The following is a 14106-nucleotide window of genomic DNA, read 5'->3' on the forward strand; positions in this document are numbered from 1 at the left end:
GTTATAGTTTGGACATCTGGCAAATAGCGCGTGAACACGAAAAATCCTTAACAGACAAGCCTAATCTTTCAAGTTTTATATTTGATTGATATTTACTAATATTTTTTAAGTGTTAGTGAGTTTTGTGTCTTCAATTTACAAAAAACAAAGTATTTGTGAAATTCACTTTAATTTATACTGTAAACGCGAAGGTCAATTTTAGGGTTGATTTTGATTCGAAAGTATGTTTACAGTTTTAGAGTAAATAAATTTAATAGGGTAGATATTTACGAAAACTTTTCCGTAAAATTTGAAAGGGTCACTCTTTATGCCGAGTTCTTGTTAAACCAAGCTTATCACGAATTAAATTTATGTTTCGGAATGACCAAAATAAAAGTGGTTTCGCAATCCCCGCTCACTGAATGGCCGCGTCCGTATTATAAGCAAAAGTTTCACTTATTTCCACCGAAGTTATTTAGCCTTAAATCGCAACACTGTTCGCCCAGAAACTGGACAAAAAGAAAACAAAGAATGATTTGTGAGAGGGTTCGTGGCGTTCATTGCGCGAGCCTCCTCTGGTCGATTCTTGCAATAATGCTGGCTACATAATTTCGATATTGGAGCAAATGTCAATATTTTAAATGACCCGCGCTACGGTATGGGAGTTACAAATCAATAAATTAAATTAATTTATGAAACTCCATACTAAAAGATTTACATACAATAAATACAAGTTTTTCACTTCAAATTGGACGTTGGAATCAAATTGGACGCATTACAAACCAAATACGACGCATTACAAATCAAATAAGACGTTTGACAAACAAATGGGACGCCTTACAATAAAAATTGAACGTTTTAAAAAACAAATTGGACGGTTCATTGGATGTCATAAAAAAGTTAAAATTGATTTATATATATATAAACATATATATATATATATATATATATATATATAAACATATATATATATATATATATAACATATATATATATATATATATATATATATATATATATATATATATATATATATATATATATATATATATATATATATATATATATACATCGCGCGCACAGACTATAACAGCGCGCCGTGTAGGCTTGCCAACTTGAAGATCAACGCACTTTAGGAATAGAGTTTAAGTTTTAAGAATAAAAAAAAAATAAATAAAAATGTGGGTAGATATTCCCACTGACAGTATAATTTTTAAAAGCTATTTTGAAAATAGCTTTTAAAAATTCTAACTTTTAAAAAAATATAGTACAACGTCCAATTTGATCTGTAAAACGTCCCATTCGATTTGTCAGATGTTCAATTTGGTTTATAAAACATCCAATTTGAAGTAATTTACCTGTACAACTGGCTAAAATTTGTAATTTTTTTAAATATAATATAATAATTGTAAAAAAGGTAATTTACAAAAGAATAAAAAAGCGCGCTACTAGATTTCAACCTTAACCTCCGGATTGGAGGCGAACAAAAAAAACGAATTAAAAAATATAATACATTCTTTTGTTACGCTTAAAGCGAAAATATATCATAAAGGCTTGTTTATTTGTTCCTCAAAATTTTCAGGCAATAATTTCATATCTAAAAATGGAAACAATGGAGAGGCTTTTGAAATATCGGAAAGTTTCCTTTTTGTTCTGAGGTCTGCGAAGTATGGGCACCACACTCCACAAATCACATTAACGGCCCTGTATTGAAAATATTCGAGGGCATTATTCAACCCCTTAGGCACTCGTCACTACCCTCCGGTTGACGGAAGAGGCGCAAATGAAGAAAGCGCGCACAACATTTGCGCACTGACGGAAATTCACACAGGAACATTGCGCACATGAAAAAAAATACTTAATATTTTTTTTTTAATCATATTTATACAATTTGATTAAGGAAACACTTGTTTTTATACCACTTGAGTTTATTAATGACTACTAGCTAAACTTCCATCGTCAGGTTCGAATAATAACTGTAATGTTAATGTTAGTGTTTCCTTAATCATTTTAACATGTCTTACCACAAAGTAAATGCCGAAACAATAAATAAAATATTTATATAACATTTTTTTTGACATCTTAACAACGGTGAAGAATAATAGGGATATCTATGTGTTTAGAGGGATTATGACCTGTCATAGGCGGGTGAAGTGATCACTTGCAACTTCTTACCACAAAGTAAATGCCGAAACAATGAATAAAATATGTATATGACATTTTTTTTGACATCTTAACAGGGGTGAAGAATAATATGGAAGTTTGTGGGTTTAGAGGGATTGTGACCTGTCATAGGCTGGTTAAGTGATCACTTGCAACACTCAACACACGTGCAATATTTATTATTCTACGCATGATTGACAACCACGCTACATTTGTTTTTTTGTAAATCTTAGTTTAATCTCGTAATGGGTACAATCAAAATGTTGAGAATATTTTTAAAAATGTTTTTTTTCCTTTTTTGTACGTTTCATGATGTTGAAACTATAATTTGGTGAGGTGAGATGTGGTGCTTAATATCGCGAACTCAAACTGAGTTCAAAGTTACATCACATTTTTACAACAAGTATCTTTTTTTAATAACTGGTCGCTTAGGTCATCATAAAAAGTATTATATTTTATTGAAATATTTTTATAAACATATCAAAAATCACGAATTTATCTTTGTTTTTAATGTATTATTTAGGGGTATACATTAAAAACAAAGATAAATTCATTGGTTTTTTTATGAACCCTTTTTTGTTTCTACATTTTTCAGGTTTTCATTTATCCACATCTACTTCCCTCGGCGATTCCTGTTTTTCGTGCGAGTATTTAAAGGGCGGTCTTTTCCTCTGTGCGCAATTTTTGGCGTACCCTACCATTCGTCTGAGCCAAGTCTCGGAGCCACCCTTACGCGAACAATACACTGTTACGTTTCGTTTGTTACGACAAACAATAGTTTATTGAAAAAAAGCAAAGTTTTCGTAAATCTTTACGGTGTTATAAAAGTAGCGATGCAAAGAACGTACAAGTTTCTGATCCTAGAGTCACTTTTCAAATATTTCATATGTTCATTCGATTTTTTCACTATATTGTTAGAGTAACATTCTTAGATTTTTTAAAAATCATTTAAGAAAGGTTTTTTTTATTATCATAAATATATGGTAAAATATTGATTTGTTTAATAATTGTCGTTTATTTGGGTACTTTATTTTCTAGGGATGGAAAGATTGATTAAGATATAGAAAGGGAGGTGAATGATGAGAATTGAGTGAATGGTGCACTGAAATCAGTTATATCAAAATATAACCTCTCAGTGAAAGCTAAACTGGCAGTGCACAATGGAGTCCTGGTTCCAACCCTGTGTTGGGTCGGGGTCCCGTGGTTAGTGTGGGGATTCTCAAATCAGAGTTTCTCGGTTCGAACCCACTCTACCATGATTTGATACCTATTTCTTATAATGAGCCGCTAAGGCTCACAGAAATTGTAGTATGAAATTGAAATATTTGTGTAAATAATAAAAACACAAATATTTCTCTTTTAAAAAAACATTTTTAAAAAAATGGCACTTATTTATACCCTTTTTAAAGATAAACATTTGTGTTTTTATAATATTTACTAATATTTGAATTTCATAATAGTTTTTTAGACCAAAGCGGCCCGTTATTAAAAATAGTTACCTTGTTTTGGTAGTGAAGGTTGGAACGTTGAACTCATACTCACAGACCATGACACTGACCACGGAACCTCAACCCGATTTATATGAAATTTTATGAGACTCTCATTTTACATCTTGTTATATGAAACTTTAAATACATTTTTCATTTGTTATTGTTTCAAAATATAACTGGATGTTTAGGTTTTAAATATTTTGTAGGCGTTTTCTAATAGATTACTAGATAAACAATTCGGGAAATTCACACCATATAAATAAAAGTTTTTATCTCTATTACTTCATATGAATTCCAACAAAAAGTGATTTTATCTAGTATGCCAAAAGACCCTTGTCACAAGGAATTTACAGTGAAATTCAATGTTAGTAACAGGACGATAAATAATTTATATTTGCTCAACGAACAAACGTGAAAGTTTTGTTTATAACTTTATCTGTATCGTAAGTATCTATTTGAAATACTAAATATTATTTTTTGACATCTCATCAAAGATGAAGAAGAATATGGAAGTCTGGGCATTTACGGGGCTGACGACCGTCATCGGCTGGTTTACATCTCACCAATAGATGTCTCTAGTGAAGTTCTAGTGATTCAAGAACAAGGTTTCTAAATTGGTTCATACATATATATAGAACTTCCGAGAATTTGAGTAGTGTGGTTGTCAATAATGGGTAGAATTGGTTAATGTTACACGTGTGTAAAGTGATCACTTAAACCAGCCGATGACGGTCGTCAGCCCCGTAAATGCCCAGGCTTCCATATTCTTCTTCATCTTTGATGAAATGTCAAAAAATAATATGAAAATAACTCCTGTAATTGGAGATAATCCAGATTTTGTGAACAAGTATTTGGACACACTCAAAATGTTGGAAATACTAAATATTGTATATTAATAATTTTCTAAATTTTACCAATTCTAAACAAAAAAACATTATATTTAATACACTCTTTATCATTCATCGTTCACTATGTGTAATATAATATTAAAAAATAAACTTCAAACCTCGCGGTTTTGCAATACTCATTGTCTCTTCAGGTGAACTATAGACAGATCCATAGTTGACATAACAAGGAAACTATTATTCCAATACAGGTAATCGTGAAGTAGAGTTTTTGAGTGGTATTACACAAAGTGAACGATGAATGATAAGGGGAGTATTATATTATCTTATCATCTAATATAGTACTCTCCTTATAAGTTAACAATGCTTTTGAAAAATGTTATTATTCGAGAACTTATTAAAATGTTAAATAATAAAGAAAAGCTCTAACTTTCGTATTGTAGAAAGATATTTTTTATATTAGATAGCAAAACATCCAATAATTTTATTAACTTCAAAATGTTTTCATAAACTTCATACTCGTATATTTTCAAAACTCCGCTTTATATTGGAAAAAGTTACTTTTACTTATAAAATAATAGGAAATTCACAAAGTATTAATTCACTGAATATATAATTCAACAATTAACATTAAAATATAAACGTTCTTGGTACTAAAACTTAATTAAATAAACATTACATTTAATTAAATAAATTATTTGAAGTTATTAAGGTGAAAAACAGATCTTTACTTAATTATATAGATGTTAATTCTAAAATCTTCATAATTCATAACAAAGCATCAAATAATTAAATTCACATAAAAATGTTTCTATAAACGTAATATCTTTTCAAAGCTCTTCTCCGTATTGGAAAAAGCGAATTTTACAGATTAGAGAATTGAATATTCACAAATCATTCACCCACTGAATAAGTAATTCAATATAAAGGTGATATCCGATATTCGTTCAAAATGGAAAAAACATTTCAATATATGTATATATGAAAAAATACGGCAACTCTAGAAACGAGTGCTACCGGATTCTTCTTATATTACGCTCACAATAATTCATGTTCCTCCCAAAAACTAGTACCCTGTAAAAAAAGGTATCCTTCTGATATAAAAACTTAATTTGAAACCGCTACTTTCGTGATTTCTTGTGGGAATTTCAAGTTTGTTTTTCCTCCCGTACGGTAAACAAAAATTATTTATGTCGTTGAGGGTTACCTTATGTATCTCAAAATCAGATTAGAGTATCAATTTTAAATGAGAATGACATAATAAACTTCTGCTAATGGTGACAAAACGTAAAAGTGAACCATTTTTATGTGCGGCAAGAAAAATTGGACCCAACACAAATTGTGACACTCTGGCTTATATTGCTTTCATTGGTGGATGACAATTATTTCATCGTCATTTTTTGATCATTTACGATAAACTGTATACTTTTATAGCCTCCGTATTGTAATGATTAGAGCGTAAAACTACCATCCTGGAGGCACCGGATTCAAATCCCATGGGAGTGTCAAAATAAATATTTGTGACTTTTCATTGTAATAATTCCAATATAACCTTGAATAGGTAACTGAAGTGCAGAATTGATCACGTCACCTTCAAATAAGTAACATCATAGTGCATTTATACAATGCAGTCCCTTATGCATCATTTGCGGGGGAGAATTAGGGTAAGAAGAAGAAAAATAAGTAATAAACGTCTTTCAGAACTAAAGTGTTAGTGGTTTGTGTTAATCGTAACAATTTTTAACCTACAAGTGGAATAAGTACGAGCATGTAGGTGCTAAAAAAGAAAATATGAGCTTGTACTATAAATACTTAGTATCGTTCTTCACTTGAAAGAGCAACCTTTTTGTTTTTCATCATAATACTACCCCTTTCAGAAAGCTAATATTTTCTATGCAAGCTCCGAGCTTTTAAAGCAACCTACATAATGTACACATCTCTCACTGAATGATGAGCGTCTTTAGCATTTCTCATTATAAACTTGTAAAACTATTCATCATCAGCATACATTAACTTTAATTTTATCTTGTAGGATGACGTCATACGTGCTACACAGTCATAGCTTCCTCAAAATCAGTCCTGCGTTTCAGCACCAGTCTCGGGTGATATTGAATAAATATAATTGTGAAAAATACACTTTTGAACCCCGTAGGAATCAAACTCGGGATTTCCGGCATGGTAGTCAAACACTCTAACCATTACACTAAGGAGGCGGGAAAAATTAACATTTTTAATTAAAAGTAATTTTTTTATAAATATTCTTAAAATTTGTAGTATTTTTTTTGCTGTCAATATTTTTTAAATAATACGCTAGTAATGTTAGCAAGTTAGTTAGTTAGTATTAGTTACCACTTACCGAGATTTGTGGTGGTTTAATTGTTATTTTTACATTACTTACATTTTCCATAAATGTTTTTTTTTCAATTCGTTAAAAGAATAAACAATTTAACATATTCTCCAAAATAAGTAATGTTTTTTGTCACAGAATTACTAAAATTATTATTTGCATATTTATAATATAAAAATCTGATGTAGAATATACATATATATATGACTGTTTCTGTACCGTTGGGTTATAAAACAGCTGTTTGCAAATATTATGTTCATATTACACGACGAAATAGTCATTTTTTATCAAATCTTACAATTACATATTCCATAGTCAATTACTTTATCAAATTTTACAATTGCATATCAAAACCCGCCGATGTAGATGAATGTTTAAAGAAAACGTTCACTTTTCTTTGCCTTTCTTGTAAAATGAACCATATTTAATAAGTAATTCTATTCACCACTCTATCTCATTGCCTCGGATAGAGAGTCTGAATTGAAATAATAATTCCGTTCCATGCCCGAAGCACCCGCGCACCTGACATTTTGTTTTGTTCGTCCAATCCCCTGTTAACTTTATTATACGCTGGATTGGAGGGGAAGGGTGGAAGGGAGAGAATATTAATTAATGATCCTCGGATAACGAAGGCTTATTATCTTATTTCTAGAAAGGCCTTCTGATCTGTTTTGATATAAAATAAATTTTAATTAATTTCAACATATAATTTCATTTTATCAATGAGTAATGGCGATTTTAAACTTCGCTTAGTGAAACTTTTTTTCGGTAATTAATAAAATAAATATATATATTTAACTGGTTCGAAAATTTACTGATGCTGATGGAAAATATTTTTTTCTCTAAAATAAGGCACGTTTTTCAAGGAAAATTTCTTATTAAAAATTAATAAGTAAGACCCTTGTATAAGACCACCGCGTTTGTTAATGTAAACAAAGGTCGTTTCGAAAACTATGATGAAGATGTTCTCATCAACAGTTGAAAATTCAAATCTCAAATATTAGTTTGTATTTTCATCAATTTGGTGAGATCATTCTCAGTTCTCGAAGCTAGTATTTTTTACTTTAATAAACTCAAAAACATGTTCTTATACAAATATTTTAATTTTCTTTGCTTAAGTTATCATGTTATCCCACAAATTATAATAATAAAGTAGAGTAATAATGCAAATCAATAAATAATACGACAAAACTTAATTTATCAAAACATAAAATGTTTTTAAAATTCTTAAATTACATATTAGACACTTTCTGCACATTTATTTCATCGTTTTGATTTCATTTGATCTGTGAAAGTATTAGGACGCTTGTGCACTACACGGAACTTTATTGTACGGCAGTCGGGTTTTTTTTCAAATGAAAGCGACTACGACAGCTCAGCGTGATCGAGTTTACGCACACCGTTATCACGCACCGATCGAGCGCACCGACCCGAAGAAAGACAGCCAAAAGCAAAAGCCAATCATCCGTTTTATCATGCTAACCGGGCTGCCGGACAGTAAAATTCCGTGTAGTGCACAAGCTCTCTTAGTCTACACAAGTATGAACTACGATCTTACTTCCTTATAACATAAATAAAAATGTTTGATGTACGTAAAAATTAAAACTTAAATGTCTTGTACTTTCCAGTATAGCATTTCAATAATATCCCTATGTTTAAAAATATCATAAAATATTTATTTTATAATATTCAAATTTATATGCATGTATATTGATAAAATACATATTTAAGAAAAACAATACTTTTGTACATATGAATACAACATTTTAATAGCCATTACTTATAAATGATACATCTATTGTAGTTTAAATAATATTTTTTATTAACCTCTTACGGAATTCAATGAGCATATTGGGAATGATATATTATCATGTTTATTTAAACAAACTGAAAAAATAGCAAATAGGTGACAATGCTTTATGAGAGTCTGAGAGCATATTTCATATAAAAATGTAAACAAAAAATAATTAAGTAATATAAACTGTTTTGAATAAATCATTATGTTTTAATTACTGTTTATTTATGTTATTAATGCTTATTTGTATTGATTAATACTTCTGAGTGTATATATGTATGTGTGTCTATGTATATAAGCAAAACACACATAAATAACATAAATTAATTAACACATTTAATTGTCAAATAAAGAAAAATGTGTTATATGCAAATACGAACAATCATACAACTTAAACTTCTCAAGTTTCCTACTAAGACATTCATTTTGTCGTATTTTCAGATAAATTTAAATTCTTGCAAAATCTTGCCTTTCCAATTTAGTTTAATATCTAAGAATCTTTATCGTACGATATTAATATTGCGTAAGAGAAATTATTCTCATTTAAAATTTCTCTCGTTATAAACCCATTTGTTTTTGTTAACTGAAACTTTATTTGCTCGAATTTTTGCCTACAAGTTCGAAAGTTCATATCATAAAAAGACGATTTGTTTGTAAAGATAAAAGCTTTCCATTATATTTCTATTATTTAGATATTAAAACATTCCCATTAAAAAAAGATGGCTTGGCATTCGTTATAAATATATATTTAAAAAAAAAATTAATATATCTTTCAATGTAAGAATACCATCTACGGATATTTTATTTATTGTTTCGGCATTTATTTTGTGGTGAGACATGTTAAAATTATTGAAAAAAACAATTGTTTTTTTACCACTTGAGTTTATGTATGAATACTTGTTTCGCAAGCTAAGCTTCCATATTCAGGTCTAAATGTAAACTAAAACATAATTAATAATAAATTGTTCTACAAGTAGTAGTCATAAATAAACTCAAGTGGTAAAAAAAACAAGTATTTTCTTTGATAATTTTTTACCATCTACGTATTTTTGAAAAAAAAATTAAACAATGTCAATAAGTAGTATCAAATAAAGTTTTTTTTATATATTAGGCTATTGATACTGATTTTTCTAATTCTTTTTCGTACCTTATGGTCAACGCAACGAAGGGCTGATCACCTTTCCTTCATGTGTAAACGATAAAAAAAACACTGCGTTTATATTCAGTGCCCTATGCACCATTAAGGTGCGGATAAGGGTTTTATTATTATTATTTTTATTTAAATTTATTTAAACCCCCCCTGGGAATCGAACCCAGGACCTCAAGCACGGTAGTTAAGCACGCTAACAATTGCACCACGGAGGCGGACAAATCAATAACTAAACAGTAATAATAATAATAATAATAATAATAATAATAATAATAATAAGTAGGTTTGTCAAATTCTTCCAGTTACTATGTATTCTCATAAAGCTGATCCGACGAAACTGTAGAATTGCCGGCGCCATACAACGAATCCTCCACCTCGATTCGTCTCCCTAAATGTGGTGTGTTTGTATTTTCACCTGTTGATGAGAACATCCGTAGTTCTCAAAACAAGTCATGTTGACATAAATATATTCAAAATTGGTAGCATGTTATTCCACAAAATTAATACCAAATAAATAAAAAATATGTAAATTTTCAACTGAGTATGTATTTAAACAATTTACCTTTTCGTATCTTTGTTTCGGTCGGCATCGTACAGACAAAATGGAGTATCGATGGTCGTACACTCGTTCATAAACTCGATTGACCCGCCGGGGTCAGCTGAGATATCGCAGATTGCCAGCATTCTAGAAAAAAAATACTTATTAAATTATTTGGTAAGCGTTATTGGAGTGTGGCAACACCAATGAAGATAACCGTCCAAAAATAATGTCAGATATGATAAATTAAAGTATAATAATAAATATTACTACATTTCTCTTAAATTATCAATTAGATGAGAGGCCAAGGATTTAAGAGTCGTCATGTAACATCGTCCAGTAATTTATTGTAACTGCAGACAGTTGGTAGAATTCCATATTGAATTGTTGGGTTATATATCCGAATTAATTTAAAGCCATATTTATTGTATTCATATACCCTAATTGACATTTAACTCCATTGCTTATCTTAACATTCATAGAAATCCACATTACCCACCGACATACCCACCATTATATGTACTCCTAGACCTAATAATAGCAATTATTGTTAGTATGTAAGGACATTTTGTAAATATTTTTAGTCAGTATTTGACAATGTCTTAATAAGACGAAATGCGTCAACGCGTTAACATATACATAAATAAATGTAGAATTCAATCCAATAAACCTTGATTAATTTGGATATATTACCCAACAATCATCCAGTAAGTTGTACATCGATTACTAAAAAGTAAATTCGAATTCACATTAATACGAGATGGCTGATAATGAAATTAGGATTTCAGCATTTAGTTACAAAATTTGTGTATCTACAATAAATCTAGAATATTCATAGATTTTTACCTCAAATATGAAGATAGGACTACAATGTTCGTAAAGCCTCATGCAGCTGTTTGTGTTTTTAAAAAAAATAACTAAAAGATTCGCGTAAAATAGTCAACAGATTCGTAAGAAAATGTACTATTTTCAAGCCCATTTTAATATATTGTAAATAAATAGGAATACATAAAAAAGTAAAACGTAAAAGATATAAGAATCTAAGAACAAAAACAAAGAATCTCACATAGCATAGCCTGTGGGTACTTGGATAGTAAAAATAATGTTACACTTAATGTTATGAAGCTAACTGTAATAATTTTAAACCAGAAAATGGATGAAAAACAAGATAATCAGAAAATAAGGACATATGATGGATACCCGTAGATGTAAAATAAGTAAGAATAAAATAAAATTGAGTGCATAAACATAAGTATGAAAATTATAATATTTATTATTTTTTTATTTATAACCCTTATCCGCACCTAATGGTGCATAAAGCACTGCATCAAATGGACGCAGTGTTATCTTGATCATTACTTACATGAAGGCAAGGTGATCACTCTTGCGCTTCAGGAACCAGTCCAGGGTAATATTAAATAAATATTACAGTGTTAAATCACTAATATTTATTTTCACCTCCCCCCCCTGGGAATCGAATCCGGGACCTCCAGCACGGTAGCTAAACACGCTGACATTACACCACAGAGGCGGACATTTAAAAAAAAAATACATTCTTTTTTTTTTTTAATTCACAATTTATATGACTTGGAAATTCTTAACTTATTCATACTCTGGTCTACTCTATCGGATAAATTATATAAAATGATTTATTAATTTAATTTCAATATTCAAACATAAAACTTTTTGACAGTTGTTTATAACAATAATAAAACCCTGATCCGCACCCCAATGGCGCATAGGGCACTGTGTCATATTAATGCAGTGTTATCTTAATCGTTTACACATGAAGGAAAGGTGATCAGCCCTCCGCTTCAGGTACCAGTCTATGGTAATATTGAATAAATATTACAGTGAAAAAATCACTTTTATTTATTTTACCCCCCTTGGGAATCGAACCCGGGACCTCCAGAACGGTAGCCGAGCGTGCTGACCATTACACTACGGAGGCGGACAAGGCGTTGTTTATAACGTGAACAATAATTTATGAAGTTTGAAAAAGTCCATCTCAAACGAGGAAGATATTAGTGTCATTACGTAATCTTGCGCCAAATATTATCTCCGATTGGGATCTAGTTCCGGAGAATTAATCAAAATATTGGCGTGTGTCTATTATTATTAGCTCCCATACCCAAAATTGGAGCTCACGACTCGTTAACTATATCGTTGATTTATGGCCTCCATGAAGGATTACACCCCTATTCCTACTGCGGCCTTTGTGTATCAGAAAACAGGGTTGAATACGAAATATACGTCGCGCATTGTGCGACCGCTTTTCGAGTATTTTACTTTGAAGATAAATTGTCTTTGAGAGCTGAACTTTACCAAGCACACTATAACACGCGAGAAAAATAGCTTTTTTCCCTCTCAAATATTTCTTATTTACTTTTTCGTTATATTACAAATTGATTTTATAATAAATCTAACATGCCAACAAAATCTATGCATATACATTATCTGAAATGTAACATTTATTAAATTATTTTTTAACATATCATCAAAGATGAATAAGAATATAGAAGTCTGAGCGTTTGCGGGGCTGACCATCGTCATAGGTTGGTTTAAGTGATCACTTTACACACGTGAAACATTCACCAATTCTACCTATTATTGACAACCACACTACTCAAATTCTTGCATCCTTCTTCACCTTTGAAGAGATGTCAAAAAATAATATGAAAAATAACTCCTATATTTGCAGATAATCTAGATTTGTACACACTCAAAATGTTGTAACATATATTCAATGATATTGCGATCCGTAAACTGTATTGCAATACAGTTGCAAGAGAGATAAAAATATTCTTAATGTTACGTTTGTTTTTGTACATTGTCATTTTATAATTACATTAAAAAATTATCAATTTTCAACAAAAGTAATTACGATTACCTTTTGTCAAGTTCCGGGCGAATTTAAGATTTGCTTTTTGTTTCTATTTTTTTACTTTGCTCTTGTTTTTTATTATATTTTGTTTTTGTTTAAGTTTTATTGTCGTTATTGTTTTTGTTTAACACAAATAAGAGAGTTTATTTCTTTATTACATATAATTTAAAACTCAACACACCTTACGTTTCATCACTATCATTATGATTAGATTTTGATTTTTTAATATTTTATTTACATTATTTTTGTTAATCATAAATAAGAGATTTTTATTCATTATTACATACGCTTTAAAACTTAACATGACCCTTACGTTTTATTACTTTGAAAAAAGTTTATCGTAATTTCATAATTTCCATTGAAGGTAAAATAAAATTTAATAAAATTTGTATCAATATTTAAAAAAAAATATTAAAATGTTTAATTCAATGGTTAATACTGTTTTTCGTAACCCTGCTACAGATATAAAGCGTACGCATATACCCGATAGAAAATGCGGCATGAATTTGAGCATCCCCTTGCATCCCCCGCGCTAACAATAATAGATCAGTCATTGTCTTGGGTAGGCCTTCTTCGGAGCCTTCAAAATACTACACAAAAGGATGGAATTAATTTTTCATGAACACAAAAGAGGCGAGTCACTTTATAAACAACTTGTGTTCGCTTTTTTCGCCACAATTGTATAATACCGCGGCCCCTATGCAAGAACTCCAACGGCGATATCTGTAATCTCTCGCTCACTGTCGACCTATACGGGAATTAGTGATCCGGCAAATATTGAAATATTGGGATAAATGGTGTGTTTTATGAAACAAAGCTGTCATATCTACTTTTTGATAGAAAACTCTGGATCCCAACAAAAGCGCATTTTAAATATGATTAAACATGAATGTTTATATGTTTAACGACAATATT

The 14106-nt window shown here is 30.1% G+C and overlaps 1 protein-coding gene across 1 annotated transcript in view; it reads right to left on the reverse strand.

Moving 5' to 3' along the window:
- LOC148303700 (alpha-aminoadipic semialdehyde synthase, mitochondrial-like) overlaps positions 1-14106 on the reverse strand; it is a gene marked incomplete at its 5' end in the record, with an annotated part of 101667 nt that overhangs the window by 82342 nt on the left and 5219 nt on the right. Inside the window, one exon of the mRNA XM_088269534.1 lies at positions 10332-10454. Within this exon, the coding sequence (XP_088125660.1) occupies positions 10332-10454 (123 nt within the window). The remainder of the gene's footprint in view (positions 1-10331; positions 10455-14106) is intronic.

The sequence above is a fragment of the Brachycentrus maculatus genome, unplaced genomic scaffold, assembly GCF_059751285.1.
Source record: "Brachycentrus maculatus isolate JH-2025_06_01 unplaced genomic scaffold, ASM5975128v1 h1tg000356l, whole genome shotgun sequence".
In the NCBI taxonomy this organism is placed as follows: domain Eukaryota; kingdom Metazoa; phylum Arthropoda; class Insecta; order Trichoptera; family Brachycentridae; genus Brachycentrus; species Brachycentrus maculatus.